The following is a 23,707-nucleotide window of genomic DNA, read 5'->3' on the forward strand; positions in this document are numbered from 1 at the left end:
TTTGGACACCAAGCATTCCTCCTCCAATGGCTTGCACATGTGTCAGTCGGACACAAGACTCCGCATGAGCTCATAGGGGCGTCGGGGCATTTGTGGTTGGTTGTGACAGAGTTGGGTTCTTTGCCACACCGGTGGATCCTCAAAACCTTAATCAAGTTTGTCGGGACCTTCTGACTGTTCCTTGCTTTCCAGCTGAGTTCCTGGCCCTCTGCAGTCATGGGATTGGCAGCACCAGTGATGGAAGAGGTGGGTATGGCCTCGTTACCTCCGCAGCGAGGAACGGTGTTGGACAGGATGGTCCATTGATCACCCATACTTCCCCCCGTAGATATAAACGAGTGCGCTCTGGACCCAGACATCTGTCAGAATGGTGTCTGCGAGAACATGCTGAGGACCTACAAGTGTAACTGCAACGTGGGATATGAGGTGGATTCTACGGGCAAAAACTGTGTCGGTGGGTTACCGTCTCACCCCCTCACTCATCAGCTCAGTGGCGCCCCCTTCTGGCTATGAGCACTGACAGCCTTATCCTTCCGCAGACATCGATGAGTGTGCAATGAACCGGCTCCTGTGCGACAACGGGATCTGCAGGAACACGCCCGGAAGCTTCTCTTGCCAGTGCCCAAAGGGTTTCTACTTCCACGCACTGACTGATGTGTGTGAAGGTGACTTTGGCGCACCCTCTCGCCCTGTCCGTCACATGAACCTGTGCGGGCATAACACCATAAGGGCATCTGTAGTTCGAGGTATAGATAATCCGGTAATCCCATCACAGGTGTTGCTGGAGCTGAAGGTATTTGTCACTGCACTGCGTGTGCGTTCCAGTGGGTATGACCTGTGATCATGGAGTGTGACTCGCTTGTTTTTTTTCCCCCCCTCTTCTATAGATGTGGATGAGTGTGAGTCCAACCCCTGTGTGGGCGCGGAGTGTAAGAATACAGTGGGGTCCTTCACCTGCCAGTGTTCCCCAGGCAGCATCCTGGACAGCTCTGGAACCCAGTGTGTGGGTACGTGACCCTCTGTGTCTCAGGCAGGGATGGGAACAAGTCATTCCTTGGGGGGTCCGAGTCAAGTCTCGAGTCATTTGCCCTCAAGTCCAAGTCTTTCCATCATTTTTGTTGTCAAGTCACAAGTGATCAAATTGTTGACTCAAGTCCAAGTTGAGTTATGAGCCATGTAACTTGAGCCCCTACCTATGTCAATTTTTTAACATTTAGTGATTAAAACTTTCTGCAGCAACAACCCACCACAGTACATCATAGGTGACATTCTCTATAGGCAGAGAGAGTTTGAAATGAGAGCATCCACTCATAGTTGTCCTCACACAGTTTTTACATCCAGGGAGTGATGCATCTTTGCACCAAACGTTCTCAGGAGACCTTGCATTCAGCTAACTGAAAATGCAGACTGCAGAGAATTAATATGCACTAAAATTATAAAAATAATGTTATGGTATCCAGAGGGGGGACTCTAACCTCAAGTCTTGTCGAGTCATAGGGTCCAAGTCAGATTCAAGTCTTGAGTCATTTGTGACTTGAATCAATACCAAGAATGCAGATTGTAGATTCCACCTGCCTTTTGCGGCGCTCGGATCCAGCGGCCCCCGGTACCCAATGCTCACTGACCCAGCAGGACCGCGATATGTCTGATCTCCAGAGACCAGCAAGGGCACATGCTGGCTGAAGATGATCGACAACCGCTGCGAGATCAACATCAACGGAGGCATACTGAAGTCCCAATGCTGTGCCACACTGGGGGCTGCCTGGGGCAGTCCCTGCATCCGCTGTGAGCCAGGTAAGGGCTCAGTCAGCTCAGGTCCTTTCTAGCCAGTTCTGGACGTCATTGACATTGGCCGAGTGCCGCTGGCGGACGTGAAGACTTGTGTCCTCTGCTTGCAGATCGGTTATGCTCTAAGGGACTTGCCCGAGTAAGGGGGACAGAGTGTGAAGGTGAGGACGTCTGGGGACAGCACCCTTCCTGCTTCACATCAAGGCATTTGTGTCATTTTCACCTTGTATTCCCATGAAAAGTGACATCTTGTTGTTTCCAAGCAGACATGTCTAAACCCAGGACTGTATTTACATGAACTGTGTCCCTGTCCCGTTCTCCTGCTGTCCGGCTTCTTCTGTTGTCCTTTGTCAGTCATTTGTTACTGCTGGATTTGTTCCTGGCCGTGTTGTTAACTCTCTTTTCCGGCGATAGATGTGAATGAGTGTGAGGTGTTTCCTGGAGTTTGCATCAACGGAAAGTGTGTAAACACCCTGGGCTCTTTTATTTGCCAGTGCCCCAGTGGAATGACACTGGACGACTCTGGTAGAACGTGCATCGGTATGTAGTCCTGCCTGCCCCTGTTTCTCTCTCTCTCTGCCATGGTGCCATTCTGGTTACCATTGGCGACAGCAGCCCGAGGCTCAGATCCAACACTGTGGTTTTCTTTCTTTTCGTCTTTGCTGCTTGTCAGTTGTGTGGCCTGAACCATGTGGTCTGTGCAGACTCGCTGTCACACGCCTTACAACCATTGCAAATCACATCTTGTGTTTTTAAACAAAATAAAAAATACAAATATTACGCTTTGCCAGTACTATTAATGTTATTATACTGTGGTATATAGTATTTTGAGGGTCTTTTTTTAAAGCAGTGCTTTTTCAGTATTTTGAAACCTTGATTATGAAATTCTCTGAGGGGAGGGCGGGGAAGCACACCCCGATTTATATATTTTGCTGAACCACTGTCCACACTAATGCTAATTTCGTCACTTACGTTTCTAAACAGCGTGGTTTTCCCAAAATACCGTGATACTGCCAAAGCCTAAGAAATGCATTTTCTACAACAAAATATTCTTTTTATTAATTTAATTGCATTATATAGATTTCCACATGCCTGCAGAGACAGTAATGCAGACATTCCTGCATGTGCGTGTGTGGTGTGTGTGTCTGTGTGTGTGTCCCCCCCACAGATCTCCGCACTGAGCAATGCTATCTGACCCACGAGGACGAGCGCTGTGGCGCCCCCATCCCAGGCCGGCACCGTGTGGACACCTGCTGCTGCTCGGTGGGTGTGGCCTGGGGTCCTGAGTGCGATGAGTGTCCGGAGAGGGGCAGCTCTGAATTCAGCCTGCTCTGCCCCCGCGGCCTTGGCTTCTCCCACAGGGGTGACTTTGTCAACGGGAAGCCCTTCCTGAAAGGTACGTGGCTCAGCGTGGGTGAGCAGGGCTTTAGTAGATCGGCAGGGAGCGGCAGCGGCCTTCCCCATTGTGCTGCCACGACCTTTGACCTTTCCTTCGTCCTCCTCTACCCGTTCTCGCCGCGTGCACGCGCAGACATCAACGAGTGCAAGATGATCCACAGCCTGTGCGCCAACGGGAAGTGCAGGAACACGGTCGGCAGCTTCAAGTGCAAGTGCAATAATGGCTTCGCCTTGGACTCCCATGAAAGGAACTGCACGGGTGAGCGGGGGGGCTCGCAGTGTGAAGCTGTCCTCCTCTATGGTGCAGCTGTAACCTTGTTTATGTGCCACATTGAAAACATAATGCTATAGTGCAAGGTTTCTCAACCCAGTCCTCGGGGACCGCCAGACGGTCCACGTTTTTGCTGTCTCCCAATTGGCAGGGAATTGGGAGAGAGCAAAAACATGGACCGTCTGGTGGTCCCCGAGGACCGGGTTGAGAAACCCTGCTATAGTGGCCCTAACATGCATTCTCCCCCTCAGAGGATGGTGTTGGTAGTCCAGACTACATTAGTCCCTCTGTTTATTGCGTTGCGTGGCTCTGATGCCGTCCCCTTGCCCATGCAGATATTGACGAGTGCCGCATCTCACCGGACTTGTGTGGCCAGGGCACATGCGTCAACACACCGGGGGACTTCGAGTGTCAGTGTTTGGAGGGGTATGAGAGCGGCTTCATGATGATGAAGAACTGCATGGGTGAGTGCCAGACACCCTGTCCCACCCGTCACACCGTTGCAGAATTCCCACGTCCTGAGGCCAACATCTCTGTCCCCGCAGATATCGACGAGTGTGAGCGCAACCCGCTTCTGTGCCGAGGTGGCCTGTGCATCAACACGGAAGGCAGCTTCTACTGTGTCTGCCCCCCAGGTCATGAGGTCGCGCCCGATGGATCTGCCTGCCTGGGTGAGCAGGGGGAGGGTCTTGGGTAGCTCAGGGGGCAGGGTTTGCAGGTAGGCATTGCCTTTTGTGGGCCAATGAGCTCACGGTTACCTTTAGTATCATTTTAGGATCACTTTAAGCTCGTTTTTCACATCCCTGGAACTTCTGTCATCTGGCAGCAGAGATGTACAGGCGGTATGGCGAGATGTTGAAGACGCTCAAATGCTGTTGTATGTCTAGACAGATAAGGGGCCCGGATAGCCGACATCCCACGTGTGTAGACAGAACTTCGGTCTGAGTAGGCCCTGGGGAAGCTACTCACTCCCACGGCAGGGCAGATAAGACATGCGGCGCAGACGAGCCGGGCCCTGGGCTTGGGGCTTGGGCCCCGCAGATGGAGAGAGCTTCTCGCCAACTTAGACTGCAGCCAGGAAGCTTCTCCACATGAGGAGATAAATATGAGCTGTCTGGAAGCAGGTTGCAGATGGATTCAATTGCGTTCAAGACCCGGGAAGACTATGGCTTCAGTGGCGACTTCCAGACATCTGTGTGAGATAAATTTAGTGGGACGTTCATTTGTTAGGATGTATTTTTGTGTGTGTACGAGAGAGAGAGTGGCATTGTAGAGGGGGGCCTCTTGTACAACGGAAGGACGTCCCCCCCAAGCCCCCACTGAGATCAGTAGGGACACAGGAATGTTAAACTCCTGTCTCTTTTCTGTACACCTGCCAGACATCAACGAGTGTGAGCTGAGCGACAGACTGTGCAAGAATGGGCAGTGTGTCAACATGGTGGGTGGCTACCAGTGCTCCTGTGACACGGGCTATCAGTCCACCGAGGACCGGCTCTCCTGCGTCGGTATGGATCGCATGACTGGGATCGATGCTGTTCTCCATGCCAAGGCCTGCTGTCTGCTCACCCATCCATCCACCTATCCCAGATATCGACGAGTGCACCATCCAGAACGGAGGCTGCGAGAGCTTCTGCACCAACTCCGAGGGCAGTTACGAATGCAGCTGTCGCCATGGCTACGCGCTGATGCCCGACCAGAGGAGCTGCACGGGTGAGGCACGGCTGCCATGCACCAGTCCCCTGCTCCTGGGGGGGGGGGGGGGCTGTTAGCTGCCCACGGAGACATTTCCTCCCTGTAGCCCATGTAGTGACAATGTTTGATGGCATGCCCCCACCCCCCGTTCCCTCTCCATAGATATCGACGAGTGTGAGGACAACCCAGACATCTGTGAAGGGGGCCAGTGCACAAACCATCCCGGGCATTACCAGTGTCTGTGCTTTGACGGGTTCATGTCCTCTGAAAATATGAAGATGTGTCTTGGTAAGGCAGTGAACTTTCTCTCTGCTAATTAGTCGTTTTATAAGCTGCAAGGTGTTGAAAATCCAAAGGAGTTATGCGTGTGTTTGCGCAGTACTGGGCTGCGGCTCTTTTGCACAGTGGAACATGGACAGGTATCAGGTGTCCTGTAGCATGATGAGTTTGCCTGAAACTCAGAGGTCTGGCCTGATAAATTCAGCTTGTAGAGATTTCTGGAGGTGTTCCCTGTGAATCCAGGGGCTCCTTTTCTGGTCTAGCCAAAGAGCCTCTGCATTTTTAGGCTATGCACCTCTTCTCCCTGCTGTCCTCCTCCAGATGTGGATGAGTGTGTCCTCAACCCGAACATCTGCTTGAGCGGGAACTGTGAGAACACGAAGGGCTCCTTCATCTGCCACTGCGACCTGGGATTCTCTGTCAGGAAGGGCAGCACTGGCTGTACAGGTAGGCCAGCCAGGGAGGGCGAGGGGGCCCAAAGCAGATGGGGCGGGGGCATCCTTGCATGCATCTGGGATGAGGCTTGGAGGTGGAGCAGAAGACGGGTATTTCCTGCAGCTTTCGGAGAAGCTGGAGCCACGGGCACACTCTATTAGGAGGGAGGCGGAGTGTTACATGAGTCAAGTGCTGTCATTAACATCAGGAGGCTCAAAGAAATCAAGAGGAAAACAAGCATTTGATGAGCGTCTGTGAGCTCGCCAGCTTGCGGCCCTCAGACGGGGGTTTCCGTGCGAGCCCAGCCAGCGAGCTCCTCAGGGTGACATCATCATGTCAAGAACGACGGCGCGAGAAACGTGTGTTGAATTACTTTGTTTGTTCCGCCGCGCCACTGCTATTAAAGCGGAATAAACATTACGTTCAATTTATGCCATGTCAATAAAACTGCCCGCTGCGCTGCCAATGAAGAGGGAGTCTAAGTGAACGTTACAGCTGGCTGGGGCAAAGGTTAGACAAAAATAACCCGGCGGACTCCTTTAATTAATGTTCATTCAAGTCTACACCGGTCAGTCTTTGAGCCGGAAAGTTCCAGATACTTGGCATTCGCTGGGATTTCTGGAGACTTGTTTGATGAGCATCTGCTCCACCCTACACAGATGCTTGAGCGCAGATCATGCAGCGCACAGTCAGGCGAAATGGCCGGCGGCACAAGCAATGTTAGACGCACACGGACAAAGCGGGCGTGGTGTAAAACATGGCTCGGTGCTGCCTTTCAGCCTTTGTGCTTCTAGAGTGCTCAGGATGTTGGGGGCGGGGGGCGCTGTTGGGAGATACTCGAGGGCAATACCTTCACAGCCCATCTCGTCGTGTGGCTCAGCATCCTGTCAGTCACGCCGCTCCTGCATATGGATGACATATTTCTCCTCACCTGAGTCCCGTCGTGGCCTCTGATTGGCGGGCGGCAGCCACGCCCTCGCCTTCGGCGCCCAGCATTACATAAATCCCAGATCTCATGGTTTGTCTCTGGGGCGGATTACCTTATGAACGGATGTGGCACAGAATGAGCCAGCCCCAGATGACAGCCGAGGGGGAACGGGTTGTCCTTTTCGTATTTCGTGCGGCATAAAGATACCACAGAGATAACGAAAGCTTCAGTAAAGCCCATCTCCTGACACAGAGCTGTTTATTGAGCTAATCTAATCCCCAAGGTATGATGAGTACATGCATGGGAGGGGTCAGTGTTGGCTTGCGCCCGGCCTCTCCCGGGGGCCTTGTAGCCCATATGGGAAGTCTACAGCGACCAGCAGCATGCCTGAAATCACAGAGGGTTCCCGAATGCCTGAAGTCATTCCTCCCTCTCCGCACCCCCCCTCCGCCCCCGCCTCACGTGCAAAGCCTTAGCCCCTCTAAAGCCATTGCTGTCTGCTTTCATCATTACTGAACCCAGCTTGAGGATCCTTGACACCGTTTCTGAATGCAGCCACTTCTGCTCCCCCTTTTTTGGTGGATTCTTCTGCATTTTTTTGGCTCCAGTGGTCAGGTTTTCTTTTCTTTTTTTCCCCTCCATCAAAGACCCGCTGGACTCCCCTGCAGAGGCGCGCCGGCTGTGTCTGGGGGACTGCGCACGACCCGCTCAGAGGAGGTGTAATTGATTGCAAACTGCTTTTGTTTGGAGACTTTCTAAATGACTCATTGAATCCAAAATCAAACGCTTGACATTCCAAAAAGCTTGCGAGATTCCTTGCTGATCCGTTCGCCATGTTCTGTTTCATGTAGTCAGGTTTTGTGCGGGTCACCAGCTCCTGGGCGGAACTTTTTGGGTATTTGTTTAATATCATTTTTTTAATATAAAGTATGTGATATAGAACAAATTATGCATTCAAAACAATTGCATTGCATTGCAAGACACGATGCATTTTTTTGTTATTACACTGGTTTACTTTCATTATTCACATTGCATTTTATTACATATAGTGTGCCTGCCACTGTGCCTGCCAGTGTGCCTGCCAGTGTGCCTGCCAGTGCCTACTTGGACCCTAATCACAGCCAAATACCACCTCTATGCTGTTTTTATAAAGGGCACATCCTGGGCATCATGCTGTATACCGTTCCGGATGTGCAGAGAGACCGGGATCCTTAACCGCTATGACCCCTGCTTGACAGTGACTGTAAAAGCCTGGAGTGTTATGCTGATGGAAGGCACGGTGATCGCGGCTTTACAGTGGTGCTTCTGCATGGGTGGCACTGGGTTTGTGAATTTGTCCCAAATTAGCTTGTTAGGTGATAATTCTTGGAAGTGGCATAGCGCTGCAATGTGCAGGTCCCTGCCTGGCTGCAGCCGACTGTGGCTTGTCTAGGCCAGAGCTGCCACCGCAGCACGGTGCAGAGAGAAACTCCAGCATGCAGCGAACAGCTGTGGGCCTTTTGAAGTCCCTCCTGCCATGCCGTTATTGGACTTGCGGACAGGCCAAAAATGCAGTGGTACATTGCGTTCCGTCGCTTTGGAATTCTTGCATGTTCACTAACAACTGGATGTTGTGACCATGCTGAGATTAATGGGGATTTAAATCAGCAGATGGTTCCTTCACAGGACACCAGAGAAGCGCTTTAAAGGACCCCCTGCCCCCATGGGGTCAGGGTTGAGTAATGTCTGTTTCCTTTGGGTCCCCGTTTCAGTTCAGCAGCTCTGGAAAATATGACATGCAAGATGAGGCTGGTTCCAGCGGTCAGGATGTTTGTTACATACTTTAGAGGATTAGATTAGCTCTGTAAACAGTTCCATGGTGTTGCTGATTGTGATGCCTATTGAAGTGCAACTGACATTGTGGTTTCAATGCTGAATGACACCCCAGCCCTGCCAGTCTCTCAAACAGCTGCAGACATCACCTGATCTCCAGGTCAAGATCTCTCTTACCTGTAAGAGGAGAGCCTAGGCCCCCCCTCATGTCTCCCACCCCTACAGCTCCCTCATCCCCGCCCAGCTCCAGTCTACTCTCTCAAATTCACTCCTGGATACAAACCCTGGCCTTACTGTGCCGTCTGTGTTGCCGGCTCATCTGCAGACATCAACGAGTGTGAGATTGGAGCTCACAACTGCGACCATCATGCCTCCTGCACCAACACCGCCGGCAGCTTCAAGTGCAGCTGCAGTCCAGGATGGATTGGCAACGGAGTCCTGTGTACAGGTGAGTCCCGGGTGCAGGGAGGGCCTTACAAACAGGCGCCAAAGTTCACTGTAAGATTGGCCAACACCGATATTAAAGGTGGCACCGAATAGGAACTCATGATGGCGGCTCTGTGTTCCAGACCTGGACGAGTGCTCCAACGGGACACACATGTGCAGCAACAACGCTGAGTGCACGAACACCATGGGCTCCTATCGCTGTGCGTGCAAGGAGGGCTTCTCTGGGGATGGCTTCTTCTGCACAGGCAAGGCCAGCTTCTCCTGAGCACTACACACACAAACACACAGCTTTGTTGTTATATCTTTATGGGGACTTCCCATTTCTATGAGCAAAACTCTAATCTCAATATGAAGACCTTAACCCCTACCCAGCCCTAACCTTAACCATAAGTAACCAAACAAAATACGAGACTCTTGGCATTTTTACTTTTCTGATTGCATTCACAGATCTTTGTGATCCAGACAACATCAAAATAACAAGTTTTTATTAAATTGTAGGGGACATTTGGTCCCCACAAATTAATATAAACCTAATCCACAAACACACACAGACACATACACATTTTGATGTACTACCCTCTTCATGTGTAAGGGACACAAACACACTGTCCTACTGTCCTACATTAAATATGTACAATAACACAAATATACACGTTTGTCAGCCCGCAGAGGTATTCGCAAAGGGACCAGATATTTAGGATAATCGATCAGTTTGGGGCAGGCTAATATAAAGCTGAGCGTCTCTCTTAGTCGAACCAAACGGTACAGGAGACGTGCGAGTCCTGCTAGTTTATGACATGGCTGGTGTGCTGGCTGACAGATAGCGACGAATGCGCTGAGAACCTCAACCTGTGCGAGAATGGCCACTGCCTGAACGTCCAAGGCGGCTACCGCTGCGAGTGCGACATGGGCTTTGTGCCGACGCTGGACAGCAAGGCCTGTGAAGGTACACCAACAACCGCCGCCGCTCTCTCTGGCTTAAACGTTCCGTGAACGCGGACTGTTGAGCTGTGCTTTTGCTTGTGACCCGAGACATGAATGGACACTCGTCCCGTGATCCTTCCTGCTCGTGACTTGCCATTTACTCTGCCCACACCTCAGACATAGACGAGTGCACCTTCTCAGAAATCTGTGTTAATGGAAGGTGCCAGAACACGCCGGGCCTGTTCCAGTGCCATTGCAACTTGGGCTATGAATTGGACCGCAGTGGAGGCAACTGCACTGGTAAGTGTGCTCCTCCATTAGTTTCTCCACCCGCTCCCCCAAGCCGACTGGCCAATGAAGGCTGGTTCTTGGCCTAGCACCTACAACAAGGGTGCTGTTCTAGGATATGGATCAGAAAACACTTGTTTGTGTTGGATGTTAATGTGTTAATAATAGATTAGATTCATACAGCGCTATTCAAAACCCAAAGATGCTAACAGTATTTAAAAAAACCAGAGCAGAGGGAACTAGGAAGCTGAGGAGAACAGAAAGGATTTAAGACGAGATTTGTAGACAGAGAGAGTGACGCATATCATAAGGAAGGGAATTCCTGGGTGAGGGGAAGAATTTTGAATCAGCTGTGAAATATCACGGGCAGTCAGTGCAGGTTATGGAGAACAGGAGAGATGTGTGGATGGGTCAAGGTGTTGGTGAGGAGTTGAGCTGCCGAGCTCTGAACTGTTTGAAGCTTGTGCAGAGATTTGTAGCTGATGCCAATCAGGAAGGAGTTACAAAGGTTGAGGCATGGATGAGGCATGATTTAGCAGTAGGTTGGGAGAGGCAGGATTTGATATGGGTGATGTTATTCAGATGGAAAAAGGAGGTTTTCCTGATGGGTGAAACATAACTGGCATTTTTCTGGATCCTTCTCTCTCATTACACAAAATTGTGAACAGCAGAAGAGGGATAAACTAGTGTGTCATCGATGAGGAGAGAAACAAGGCACCTTTTACGGCTGATTTATAAACTCTTTTTTTTTTGTCACTGTTCAGTTTGAGGAAATTATGAGTCATCCAGGTCTTAATTGCGGGCAGTCATGTTTCCATTTGGGACCAGGGTGGTGATCAGATCGATTTAGTGCTGGAGTAGATCTAAATATCTTTGCCATAACAATGGAAATTTGGATTCAATTAACGAGTGACGCTGCTGAGAGGGAGGATGTACAGGACAATGAGCAGAAGCCTGAGAACTGATTGGGGGACCCCATGAGTGACTGCAGAGGAGGAAGATGAATAGCCAGAGACGGAAATTAATGATTTCCTGTCCGTCAGGTATGATGAGAAGCAGTCTAGGGCAGTACCCTCAATGCCCAGGTCATGGAATCCTGTGGGGAGGATGCTGTGGGACGCTGTGTTGAAGACTGCAATCAAGTCGAAGAGGAGCAGGACGCTGAGCCTTTGGAGTCGGCAGATATTAGATGATCATTGAACATTGTTTAAGGCAGTTTTGTTGCTGTGGAGAGGGCGGAAGCCAGACTGAATTGGATCAAGCAGATTGTTGTGTTGGAGATAAGCTAGTTGACTAGCAACGGCATGTTCGAGAATTTTGGAGAATGAAGGGAAGTTAGAGTTAGAATGGTAATTATTGAAGTAAATCATTGGCCTGATCCCAAACATCCTTTTTATATTAACATTTTGCATTGCTGCTCAAATTCCAGGGGATCGAACTGGCAGACTTTGGGTCATTTTGGACATTTCTGTCCTTTGGATGTGGTAGCTAGGTCTCCCTAGGTGATACATTTTAACACAGTGAGGCCTTGGATCGATGCCTGTGACTGTACCGGTGACTTATTGTCTGGTTGCTTTGGCTTCGACAGACATCAATGAGTGCTTGGACCCCATGAGGTGCATCAGCGGGATCTGCGTGAACACCCCTGGCAGCTATATCTGCAACTGTCCCCCGGACTTCAAGCTCAATCCAACGAAAGTCGGCTGCGTGGGTGAGAATCACTGTTCACATCGGCACCCTGGAAGCATTGCCTGGCTCGGCTGGGGAGCCACAGACAGGGAAGGCGTCTGGGATCTCACAAAAACATATGGTGTCTCCTCAGACAGACGATCTGGGAACTGCTACCTGGAAGTGCGATCCCGAGGTGACGCATCCGAAAGCCTGGAGTGTTCCAATGGGATTGGCGACAATGTGTCCAAGGCTTCGTGTTGCTGCTCCTTGGGCCAAGCCTGGGGGAACCCATGTGAAGCCTGTCCTCCCCTCAATTCCTGTGAGTGGGGCTCTTTTGTTAAAGTATATAGCTTAAGTTCTTTTGTTCTGCTTCGTTAACCTGAATATTATATTTAAATCAAGGTTACATGGGCATTTTAATGATTAGATGATAAATGAATTCCCTGCTGGGATGTGGAACCTATTGGAGCCCATGCTGGTCTGCGTTTTGTCATATTGTGGGGTTCTTTCTCTTCCAGCGGAGTACAAAACCCTGTGCCCAGGAGGCGAGGGCTTTCGTCCCAACCCCATCACAGTCATCCTGGAAGGTAAGGTGGGCGTCCGTTCCGCGTCTGTTCCGCACCTTGCTAAAATCTGATGACTCACATGTGTCTGACAGATATCAACGAGTGCACTGAGCTGTCGGGCCTGTGCTACGGTGGAAACTGCATCAACACCTTCGGCAGCTTCCAGTGCGACTGTCCGAGAGGCTTCGAGCTCAACGAGGAGACCAGGATCTGTGAAGGTGACGGAGTCTGAGGATTCGTACGAACTTGGGGACTTGGTTCCAGGGGGGATCGCCTCACCCACTGCTGGTTGGCCCCCTTTGACGTTAGAGCAGATTCTCAGAGCGTGTTTAGGCACAGGGGGGGTGGCCTTTCCATGTGGCTGTGGTGCTTAGGCCAACAGGTGCCCAGCAGAAGCCATTTGGGCCACGAAGATGCCCAGCTGCGGTCACAGAGGAAGGCTGAGAAGGGTGTGATCTCTGGGGGAAGCGGTGTGAGTTTTTAAGACAGCTATTCTGGTCTGCTCTTCAGATATTAATGAGTGTGAGAAACCTGGCATCTGTGGACCCGGCCAGTGCTACAACACCATTGGGAACTACACCTGCATCTGCCCCCCTGACTACATGCAGGTCAACGGAGGCAACAACTGCATGGGTGAGCATCTGTCCATCTCTGTCCTTGTCTCTGTGCCTGTCAGTCTCTCGCTCTCTCTCTCTCGCTCTCTCTCTTTCTGTCTATCTGTGACTGTCTAAATTTCTGTCCCTGTCTCTGTGCCTGTCAGTCTCTCTCTCTCTCTCTCTCTCTCTCTCTCTTGCTCTCTCTCTTTCTGTTTATCTGTGACTCTCTCTAAATTTCTGTCCCTGTCTCTGTGCCTGTCAGTCTCTCTCTCTCTCTCTCTCTCTCTCTGTCTTTCTCTCTCTCCCCCTCTCTCACTCCCTCTCTCTCCCCCCCTCTCTCCATGCTTTTTTCAGGGTGACTCACAACCTTGTGATTTTTTCGGAGGTGTGGGGTTATGGTGGGGTTCTATGTGACTTGACCCATGAGGGGGACTTAATCCTGAAGTTTTAATATTATCTTGAAGTTGTCGATTATTTCCTTGGCTTGCCGTTCGTTTTTTTTTGGGCCCATTGTATTGTCTTTCTTTTTCCTTTTTTTGTTGTTTTTGTTTGTTGCCCTGGTTATTTTCTCTTGGTTTTTTTGTGGTTAATTGTTTGCTTGCTTTCCGTTTGTCTGATTTTGTGATAACGACCCATCTTGCGATTTGAAGTTGCAGTAGGGTTTTTTTCTGTTGACTGACTTAATAAAGGCTGGTGCAAAGTCTCTCTCTCTCCCTCTCTCTCTCTTTCTGTCTATATGTGACTGTGTCTCTAAATTTCTGTCCTAGTCTCTGTGCCTGTCAGTGTCTCTCTCTCGCTCTCTGTCGCTCTCTCTTTCTGTCATTGCGTCTATTGCTGTGTCTCTGTCCCTCTCTCCGTGCCTGTCCGTGTCTCTTTCTCTATGGGTTTGTGTCTTTGGCTGGACATATGTAATGTATTTTGCGGACAAATTTTGCAATATCGTGGGGACCAGTAGGGAAGGGGATTGAGAAGACAGAGACCATGGGGACGCGTCTGTTTTCATTTTCCATGTGTTTCTCAGTTTTGGTGGTTTGGGATTAGGAGATCGTTAATCACATTAAAATGGGAGCTGGTGGAAATATCCCACAAACAAAACTACACAGGGTTTTATAATTGTGTGTATGTATTGTGTGTGTCTGTATGCTTTTATCTGTTTATTTGCTAGCCTAGTACAAATCCCACATGCATGCTTGGGAATTACAGCACCACATTATTTACCAAGTCATCTACGGCCCAGAAAAGCAGGACACCGTTGCCCTACGAGCTCTGACCGTGTTTTTCTACCCGTGCCAGACATGCGAAAGAGCCTGTGCTACAGGAACTACCACTCGGACAATGGCTCCTGCGATGGCGAGCTGAACTTCAACATGACCAAGAAGATGTGCTGCTGCTCCTACAACATCGGCCGTGCCTGGAACAAACCATGCGAGCAGTGCCCCGTGCCCAGCACCAGTGAGTACAGGCCCCCTTGTGGCCCCGGCGTGGCCCCCGCTGGTAACAGGGACGGCCAGTTTACTGTCTGCCTCTCCTGCCTCCTCAGATGAGTTTGCGGTCTTGTGCGGCAGCGAGAGGCCTGGGTATTATATCGACATTTACACCGGCCAGGTCATAGGTAAGAGACGCGTCCTCGTCCATCTACACGCTCATCCAGCCATTGCTTATGTTTTATTGAGCGTTTGGTTACTGAAGCATGGATGTGTGTCATTGCAGGGGTGTGTCTTCAGTTTAGTCTCTGGTGACTCTGAAGTGAGTGTGCGTGTGTGTCTGCACGTGTGTGTGTGCATCTGCAGGTGTGTGTGTGCGTGTGTGTCTGCACGTGTGTGTGTGCGTGTGTATCTGCGCGTGCTAACCTAAACCCTGTACCAGATAAGCGATGATTGATTGATGGATGGATACAAGGACTTCACTTCTACATCATTCAGTGTAATGTGGGTGCGGTGTTGAGTTTGCAAGCTGCCTGGGTTCCTCGTGTCGCCCATCAGACATCGACGAGTGCCGGGAGATCCCGGGCGTGTGCGAGAATGGTGTGTGCATCAACATGATCGGCAGCTTCCGCTGCGAGTGTCCTATGGGCTTCGTCTACAACGACAAGCTGCTCGTCTGCGAAGGTGGGTCCCCCCCCCCCCCTCCAGTGACGAACTGGGCTGCGCGGTGCGTCAGGGACATGGTTGGGCATCATCATGACCCCTTGCCTTTCTCTCGGCAGACATTGACGAGTGCCAGAACGGCCCAGTGTGCCAGGAGAATGCTCGCTGCCAGAACATCGCCGGAAGCTACCGCTGTGACTGCAAGCCGGGCTACCGCTTCATCTCCTCGGGCCGCTGCATCGGTACGGCTGCTCCTCCGCGCGTCCATGCCACCTCGCCAGGGACAGCACGCCAGGGACAGCACGCCATGTACACTCATGGCCAAAAACCACCACAAAGGGCCCCTTTACCACTTATAGCCTCTTCACGGCTCATTTTGCTCTCATTGCTGGAGGACATTTAGGGTTCATGAATTTCCACCTGAGGCCGTATGTCCAGCACCTGTTCCGGCTTCCCGTGACGCCTGATGATGGAGCCCCTGGGGTGCAGCACCGGCGAGCTCAGCTCCTCTGTTCTGTTAGTGTGTTAATGTTAGCGTGTCTCTCGGAATGGAAAGCAGCCGTGAGGGTGAGGCCGCACCGTGACGCGTTCTCCAGGGAGATGTCCCAAGCCCATCCAGCTGCACACTGTGCCCAAAGGGTGCCCTGTTTGTTTTTCTTCCCTTTCCATTTGCTTTCCCTTTGGTCCCCCGGTGAAAACACGTTAGTGCTTTAGCGGGGGAAGCCCATTACAGCGTGGCCTCAGTACTTTCTTTCACACAATGCTTGCTTAGTTCCTGTTTTCCTTCCTCCTTTTATATGCTGTGAAAATGTAATCAGAGAACCCAAGACAATGGCCAACTGCGGTCAGTGATGAAGTCTGATAAGAATCTGATGCCTTGGTTGGAACTTGGTGGAAAATATTTGTGCATGAAAATCACCCGCAGAGCGGGAACACAGCACCCCGCCGAGAAAATTTGAGTGTAAAGGTGACAAAATGAAAAATGTCAATGTTTTGTGTGCCGTTTGTAGGGAGTTTTATGGTGCAGCGCCATATTTTCAGCAGGACAGAATGTATGGAGCCTTTGGCTGCCGAGGCTGTTAGTCCTTTGCGGTCATGGGGCCACAGCTTAGCAGGCTGTAATTATGGTCGTGTGCGGTGAAACAAGTCAGTAAAACCCAAAAACGTACAATAACATATTTAATGCTGCAGTGTCCTGCTGTGACGTTTTTACCCCCCCGGCACTCAGGGTCTTGCCATCTTCTGCAGCAGCTTAGGGCTGGCCTTTGACTTCTGACCTTCGACCTCTTCTCCCCTCGGACAGACCGTAACGAGTGTGTGGAGAACCCCAACGTCTGTAACCCTGGGCAGTGCATTGACTTGGAGGGGAGTTACCGCTGCACCTGTCCAAATGGCTACAAGACCACGCCGGACTCCTCCATGTGCATCGGTGGGTAGATCACTTCTGGCACTTTGCAGTGAAGCGTGCTCGGTCACTCTGAGCGGGACAGTTTGACCGGCCAGCGGGGCGTCCCGGTGAGAGCGAGCTGCGGTAACAGAGCCCAGGGTTTCCTTACAGATGTGGACGAGTGCGAGAGGCAGCCGTGTGGAAACGGGACGTGTAAGAACACCGTGGGATCGTACAACTGCGTGTGCAACCCTGGCTTCCAGCTGTCACACAACAAGGACTGTGTGGGTGAGTATGGGAAGTCTGGGCTTCTGCAGCTAATGTTATTGTGCGTGTGTGTGTCTGTGTGTGGTGTGGGGGGGTTCATGTATGTATTACATTGTGGGGACATACATGATATACATTGTTATTTTGAGGACATGGGGACCATTTTTCTGGCCCCCACATGGGAAACTCAATTTAATACAAATTATAGGGCTGGGTTGGGGACAGCGGCCACATAGAGATGAATGCAAACCCATGACTCCTTGTGCTTCAGATGTCGACGAGTGCCAGAGGGGCGTGTGCAGGAACGGCGATTGCCTCAACACCGTGGGCTCATTCTTGTGTTTGTGCCAAAGCGGCTTCGAGCTCTCTGCAGACCAGAGGAACTGCGTGGGTGAGGCTCCGATTACTCGCCGGTGCAGTGTCTCTGAGTTCCAGGTCCATCTCTCTGTGTCTGTCCTGCATCGCGCTGATAGCTGTTCACGGATATTCTGATGTCTGTATCCCTCATATGCACCACAGCGTTTGTTTACAAATTCGGCAGACCCCTGAGTTGCTCATGGTCGCTCGCGGTTGACAGACGTCTGTAGCCAGTTGTACAGATGTTTAGGTGATGGACACGACATACAAAAGGGATATGCACGGCTCAGTCTTTGGAGAATCTGCTCTCAGGAATGTTAGTTTGCTGCAAAGAAATCTAAGCTGGTCCTCTTCCCGCTCATGTTGGATGCCAAGAAGCCACTGTTTTCCCGTACAGATGTGAACGAGTGCTTCGTGAGACCCAACACGTGCGCTCCCGGAACATGCCAGAACCTGGAAGGCACCTTCAGGTGCATCTGCCCCCCAGGCTACTACGTGCAGAACGAGGAGTGCACAGGTACCTGCCATCTTCCTGCTGCAGCACCTCCAACGGGAATAACTGCCACTCCAAGAGTCCGGGGGGGGAGGGATCATTCAGGTTTCAGGCCTTGGTTGGCTGTGCGAACATCTCATTATAGAACCTCATACGATGGCATGCTGATTAGCTGATTTAGCCTGGCATTACTCTATTTTGGCTATTCTCTGACCAGTAACGGTGTTTATAAACTATGTGTAACCTCTGACCTTGGGTCAGTGCTCAGATGAGGTCATTGATAAATGTTTGGTAACCCCTCCATTTACCTGAATTAGGCAAATCCTAAAACTCAAAAAATTCATATATTAGGTTAGCATTCCATCAATGCTGTGTATGTGACATAAAACGTGCCTTTATGTGGAATTGCCCATTTACAGAGTGATGTTCCCACCCACCCTCCCCCCCCCGCTCTTCATGCAGATATTGACGAGTGCACGCAAAAAGAGAGTCCTGACATCTGCCAGTTCGGCACCTGCACCAACACGGAGGGCAGCTTCCGGTGCGTGTGTCCCACCGGCTTCCAGCTCACTTCCCTGGGGACCAGGTGTGTGGGTGAGTCCCCCCCCCCCTCTGGCACCTCTGCCACTGCTGGCTGGGACCCCGACTCTGGGTGCATGGCCCTGACATCTGAGAGGGTTGACATGCGGCTGCCAGAACTGCACCTGAGACTTCAAGCTCCGAAAAGAATATGGCAGGAATGTGCGGGTCTGCCAGGCGGGAATGTGCAGGTCTGCCAGGCAGGAGTCGCGGTTGGCAGGTGGGGATCCGGCAGGCAAACGCAACCGAAATGGGAAGGAGGTGGAGCCATAGCTGAAGTCTCTTAGGATCTAAGCTGGAAGTTAGGAAGAGCTTTAAAGTGGAGCCAGGCGGTTTGCTGATCTAGTGCAGTTTGGAGCCTGGAAGATGGTGACACAGTCCACAGCTGTGAATGGCTTCTACCTACAGTGATGTTTTCGTGCCACTGTGTAGCTGAGGAAATCGGAAACAGGTCTTTGTCACATAGGGGTGTAGGTGTAGCTGAGGAAATCTGAAACAGGTCTTTGTCACTTCGGGGTGAAGGTGTAGCTGAGGAAATCTGAAACAGGTCTTTGTCACTTAGGGGTGACAGTGTAGCTGAGGAAATCTGAAACAGGTCTTTGTCACTTAGGGGTGACGGTGTAGCTGAAGAAATCGGAAACAGGTCTTTGTCACTTAGGGGTGATGGTGTAGCTGAAGAAATCTGAAACAGGTCTTTGTCACTTTGGGGTGATGGTGTAGCTGAGGAAATCTGAAACAGGTCTTTGTCACTTAGGGGTGAAGATGTAGCTGTGGAAATCTGAAACAGGTCTTTGTCACTTAGGAGTGATGGTGTAGCTGAGGAAATCTGACACCTTTGTTGTCGACTAATTTTTAGTGGCCTGTAAGCGACTTCCCGTTAGCATCGGGTCCCGCTGGATATGACATGTGTGACCTTGCCTGTGTCCTGCAGCTCCACGCCACCTTCACAGCCAAAGCTCCACACATGAATCAGATCAGAACAGGATTTGTTTTTGCACTGAAATCAACTGTCCAGAACATTTCAGGGGAGGACCCCCCCCCCCCCCCCCATCAGGATGTGTGTGATTGTGCAGCTTCCTTGACGTCCTGCCTGTCACTGGCTCCTCACTCCCCTACTCTCACACGCTGCTCAGGACATCACAGGGTTACACGCCGCAGGTCACACATGATTACTGCAGGCCTTCAGGCTCTCTACCTTTCTCAGCTACCTTTGAGCACCGCTTTGGTTCCTGCCCTGGCAATTGAGCTTGTGAACAGCTGGGAAAGTTGATGAAGAGCAAACAAACGCCAAACAGACACGTGAGTGACATGTGGTTCATGAGTACTGAGACACGTGAGTGACATGTGGTTTATGAGTACTGAGACACGTGAGTGACATGTGGTTTATGAGTACTGAGACACGTGAGTGACATGTGGTTTATGAGTACTGAGACACATGAGTGACATGTGGTTCATGAGTACTGAGACACATGAGTGACATGTGGTTCATGAGTACTGAGACACGTGAGTGACACGTGGTTCATGAGTACTGAGACACGTGAGTGACACGTGGTTCATGAGTACTGAGACACGTGAGTGACACGTGGTTCATGAGTACTGAGACACGTGAGTGACATGTGGTTCATGAGTACTGAGACACGTGAGTGACACGTGGTTTATATGAGTACTGAGACACGTGAGTGACACGTGGTTTATGAGTACTGAGACACGTGAGTGACACGTGGTTCATGAGTACTGAGACGTGTGAGTAACATGTTCATAAGTACTGTTGGTAAAAAATGGACGTCCAGTGGGTTGAAATGCGGGATGATGCTGGTGCCGCTTTCTGTTCTGGTCTGTATCCAGCTACATAAACAGGTCCAGGGTAAAACCACACAGTGAGTCACCTCTAGGCAAGATCTGCTAGCCACATAACTGAGTGGCACCCCCCCCCCCTTTTACCTGCACAGATGTCCGCGTGAACTACTGCTACACCAGGTTCGAGAACGGCCGCTGCCAGGCTCCGCAGCCACACAACACCACCAAAGCAGAGTGCTGCTGCAGCGAAATGCCCGGCCAGGGCTGGGGCAGCCCCTGTGAAATCTGCCCCGCCAAGGAAGATGGTGAGGAGTAGGGTGATGCAGGCAGGAGAGGCAGGAGAAGCGGGCGAGGTGGGTGGGAGAGGAGGGCAAGGTGGTCAAGATGGGAAAGGAGGAGGCGGCAGGAGGTGGCAGAAGAGGAGGGTGAGGTCTGGGGCTTGCAGGGCTTCCAGCCGATGTCCCATGCAGCCATGGCTGCCCCTCTCATTAGTAACAGCAGCACTCCTTCTTCCCGCTATAATTATATTCTCTGAGAGAGGTAGGTATCAGGAAGCTGAACGCGCAAAATGTATTTTTCCTCCTGTGAAAAGGAAGAGTCCGCCGTTAAAGGGGCAATGGATCCAGGTTTGATGTGTACAGGCAGAAGTTTGCATGTCATTGATTATCATAAATTCACCGAAACATAAAAAAAAAAAAAACAAAAACAGCAGGCCTGTTTTCCTAACGTTTCATGTTTTTGTTCCAGAGGGCTATAGGCAGCTCTGCCCCCTATCCGGACATGCCATGCGGCCGGACGGCAGCCCCATAGGTATGTTGCGTGGAATTCCAGATGTTTCTCGGGGCCTCACTAGCATGAAGTTCTGTGTGAAAGACTGAAGGCTGCTGTTCTGCTTCCTTACTTAATTCACCAGACATCGACGAGTGCTTGACCCCCGGAATCTGCAGGAACGGGGAATGCATAAACACGGACGGCGCGTATCGCTGCGAGTGCCCCTTCGGCTTCCAGCTGGACCCCTCGCGCAAGAGGTGCGACGGTAGGTCCCGTCACGCTGCCCAGACTGCCCCCTGTTGGTGGCCAGGACATGTCACCTCTGACAGGGGTTTTTGTTGGAACTCCTGGTTTCCATAGACGCTGACGAGTGCGAACTGGGCAATCCTTGCGGCAACGGGACCTGCACCAACGTCATCGGGGCTTTTGAGTGCGCCTGCGATGAGGGATTCGAACCCGGGCCGATGATGTCATGTGAAGGTACGGCCCGCTTTGTGGTATGGAGCCATCGCTACATATAAACGCTTGCTGAGGTGTTGGTGAGTCTCCGTGACTGTGCCTGCACCCCCAGACGTGAACGAGTGTGCCCAGAACCCTCTGCTGTGTGCCTTCCGCTGCGTCAACACCGTGGGCTCCTATGAGTGCAAGTGCCCCGCAGGCTACGTGCTGCGAGAGGACCGGAGGATGTGTAAAGGTAAAGCATTCCCACCCCTGCGGGCTTAACATGTACCCTAACCTCATGGCTGTTCGACACCAATGTAATCTCCCTGATAACAGCATATGGCCAAAAGTCTGTGGACACCCCTATTATATGGAGGATTTCTTTAATTAAGCCACACTCGTTACTGACACAGGAGTATAATTAAGCACACGGTTGTGCGATTTCCTGCATATAACATTATCAGCAGCATGGGCGGTTATTGTACAATAGAGGTTGGTGACTTCCCACTTGGCACCATCACAGGACGCTAACTTTACGACAAGTCAGTTTGCTACATTTCTGCCCTGCTAGAGCTGCACTGGTTGAGATTGTGAAGGACAAAACGCCAGGGAACAAGTTTGACCTCGCAAGCTCACAGAAAGGGACCCGATTACCCAACATCAATAATCCAACCTGTGGCTGCAGATCCCACCAGCAATGTTCCAACCTGTAATGGAAAGCCCTCCCAGAGGAGCAGAGGCTGTTACGGTGACCTTGGTTATGATATAAGATGTTGGGCAAGCTGGTGTCCACATACTTTTGGTCACGTAAATCTGGTGCTAAACCTTCCATGCCTTCCGAACAGACTGTTCGCTAGATTTTTAGCCGTCCTGGGCAGCTGACTTGGACCACCTCCCTGTCTCTTCTTGCTTATTAAGTGCTGGTTTCCACATGCTGTGAACCTTGTATGTGACTGGATGGAAACCCTCCTCTCACCTCCAGACCAAAACGAGTGTGAGGACGGCATTCACGACTGTGAGAGCAAAGGGATGACCTGCAAGAACCTCATTGGGACCTACATGTGCATCTGCCCAGAAGGTTACACCAGGCAGCCCGATGGAGAAGGATGCATGGGTATGACAGGCTACCATCTTCTTCTGAGCCTCAGTCTTAAGACTTGACTAGTCCAGGGTTCCTGGAAGCAACTCAGAGCTTTCCAGATCTGATGGACTCATGGGGAGCCTCTGAGACATTACTTCATGTCATCATATTGATGTGCTTGTTTTGGAGAAACATATTATTGTGAAGTTAATTGCAACTTTCCCTGATTAGTATGAAAATGAGAGGTGTCTTAATGGCATCTTATTGCTGTTACTCTGTCAAAGTAATGGTTTGATGAAACCTGAAATACTTCCTAGCCTCTCCCCTTGGCTGGGTGACGAGCGAGGCACTCTGCCCTGTGCGAGGCGTGCCCTGACACCAAGCTCCCCCAGAGTGAGGGGCATTGCCAGCCTTCGTCACGCCACAATGTCTGGCCCACCATCCAGTGATGGCGGCCTGTGTTCTTTTTGCTTGGTTTCACTCGTTCTTTTCTGCCAGATATGAACGAGTGCTCAGCCAGACCAGGCATCTGCGTGAATGGCCGCTGTGAGAACACCATGGGCAGCTACCGCTGCAGGTGCGACCAGGGCTTTGTCCCCAACCCCAGTCACACAGAGTGCATCGGTGAGTGCCGCTCTGCACTGGCGCCCCCTGCTGTCCAATGAGAAGCACGTAGAATGCATGTGTTTCTGTCTATCAGTAACTGAACTACTATCTGTGTTTTTGTTAAGTTTTTTGTTGTGTGTTTGGTTAAGGTTAGGCTTGCAACATGCTCTCTGCATTTGGATCCCAAATCTGGGGTCTTTAGCCATTTTTCAGTCATGGAAAATCGCCCATACTTCCACCCATGTAGGTCAGGTTGATATACAGTGCATAGCCCTCCAGCAGTTAAGGGCCTGACTACAGCCAGATTTATCGGGCTCTGAGCTGGCAGTGTTGTCATGGAAACCTTCTGCATGACAGGTTACTATGGTTACTATTTCTGGGATGTACACATCCATTGTCTCTGGAAATCAGGGGGTGGGGCATGTGGCACAAACAGCATTATGGGTAGCATGTTGTTCATTAACTGCCATGTTTCCTGCCCCCCCCCAGACAACAGGGAGGGCTTCTGTTTCACAGAAGCTCTGCAGACGCTCTGCCAGATGACCTCCACCAACCGTGCCCAAGTCACCAAGTCGGAGTGCTGCTGCACCGGGGGCCGGGGCTGGGGCCCCAGCTGTGACCTGTGCCCCCTGCCTGGCACCACCCAGTACAAGCGCATGTGCCCGCAGGGGCCCGGCTACACCACAGACGGAAAAGGTGACGGCGCGGAAACACCCGGGCACTCGGCTCGCTGAGATATGAGGGCC

At 51.3% G+C, this 23,707-nt stretch overlaps 1 protein-coding gene across 6 annotated transcripts in view; it reads left to right on the forward strand.

The window, feature by feature from the left end:
• The window catches only part of LOC111846701 (fibrillin-1-like), a 55,567-nt gene that overhangs the window by 25,285 nt on the left and 6,575 nt on the right, over positions 1 to 23,707 (forward strand). For 5 of the 6 annotated variants that reach the window (XM_023817155.2, XM_072698300.1, XM_072698301.1 and 2 more), the window contains 41 exons: positions 193 to 246; positions 329 to 454; positions 540 to 665; positions 888 to 1,007; positions 1,657 to 1,794; positions 1,899 to 1,949; positions 2,203 to 2,328; positions 2,957 to 3,184; positions 3,320 to 3,445; positions 3,793 to 3,921; positions 4,003 to 4,128; positions 4,837 to 4,962; positions 5,045 to 5,167; positions 5,312 to 5,437; positions 5,750 to 5,875; positions 8,929 to 9,051; positions 9,173 to 9,295; positions 9,871 to 9,996; positions 10,152 to 10,274; positions 11,851 to 11,973; positions 12,085 to 12,252; positions 12,452 to 12,520; positions 12,592 to 12,717; positions 13,010 to 13,132; positions 14,389 to 14,547; positions 14,636 to 14,707; positions 15,078 to 15,203; positions 15,302 to 15,424; positions 16,486 to 16,611; positions 16,741 to 16,857; positions 17,108 to 17,227; positions 17,591 to 17,710; positions 18,149 to 18,280; positions 20,215 to 20,367; positions 20,810 to 20,872; positions 20,976 to 21,098; positions 21,194 to 21,313; positions 21,405 to 21,527; positions 22,257 to 22,388; positions 22,854 to 22,979; positions 23,451 to 23,657. In XM_023817155.2, coding sequence (XP_023672923.2) covers positions 193 to 246; positions 329 to 454; positions 540 to 665; positions 888 to 1,007; positions 1,657 to 1,794; positions 1,899 to 1,949; positions 2,203 to 2,328; positions 2,957 to 3,184; positions 3,320 to 3,445; positions 3,793 to 3,921; positions 4,003 to 4,128; positions 4,837 to 4,962; positions 5,045 to 5,167; positions 5,312 to 5,437; positions 5,750 to 5,875; positions 8,929 to 9,051; positions 9,173 to 9,295; positions 9,871 to 9,996; positions 10,152 to 10,274; positions 11,851 to 11,973; positions 12,085 to 12,252; positions 12,452 to 12,520; positions 12,592 to 12,717; positions 13,010 to 13,132; positions 14,389 to 14,547; positions 14,636 to 14,707; positions 15,078 to 15,203; positions 15,302 to 15,424; positions 16,486 to 16,611; positions 16,741 to 16,857; positions 17,108 to 17,227; positions 17,591 to 17,710; positions 18,149 to 18,280; positions 20,215 to 20,367; positions 20,810 to 20,872; positions 20,976 to 21,098; positions 21,194 to 21,313; positions 21,405 to 21,527; positions 22,257 to 22,388; positions 22,854 to 22,979; positions 23,451 to 23,657 — 5,097 coding nt within the window. The remainder of the gene's footprint in view (positions 1 to 192; positions 247 to 328; positions 455 to 539; positions 666 to 887; positions 1,008 to 1,656; positions 1,795 to 1,898; positions 1,950 to 2,202; positions 2,329 to 2,956; positions 3,185 to 3,319; positions 3,446 to 3,792; positions 3,922 to 4,002; positions 4,129 to 4,836; positions 4,963 to 5,044; positions 5,168 to 5,311; positions 5,438 to 5,749; positions 5,876 to 8,928; positions 9,052 to 9,172; positions 9,296 to 9,870; positions 9,997 to 10,151; positions 10,275 to 11,850; positions 11,974 to 12,084; positions 12,253 to 12,451; positions 12,521 to 12,591; positions 12,718 to 13,009; positions 13,133 to 14,388; positions 14,548 to 14,635; positions 14,708 to 15,077; positions 15,204 to 15,301; positions 15,425 to 16,485; positions 16,612 to 16,740; positions 16,858 to 17,107; positions 17,228 to 17,590; positions 17,711 to 18,148; positions 18,281 to 20,214; positions 20,368 to 20,809; positions 20,873 to 20,975; positions 21,099 to 21,193; positions 21,314 to 21,404; positions 21,528 to 22,256; positions 22,389 to 22,853; positions 22,980 to 23,450; positions 23,658 to 23,707) is intronic. The other variant, XM_023817161.2, reaches the window with a different exon arrangement.

Source organism: Paramormyrops kingsleyae, chromosome 13, assembly GCF_048594095.1.
Source record: "Paramormyrops kingsleyae isolate MSU_618 chromosome 13, PKINGS_0.4, whole genome shotgun sequence".
NCBI lineage: Eukaryota > Metazoa > Chordata > Actinopteri > Osteoglossiformes > Mormyridae > Paramormyrops > Paramormyrops kingsleyae.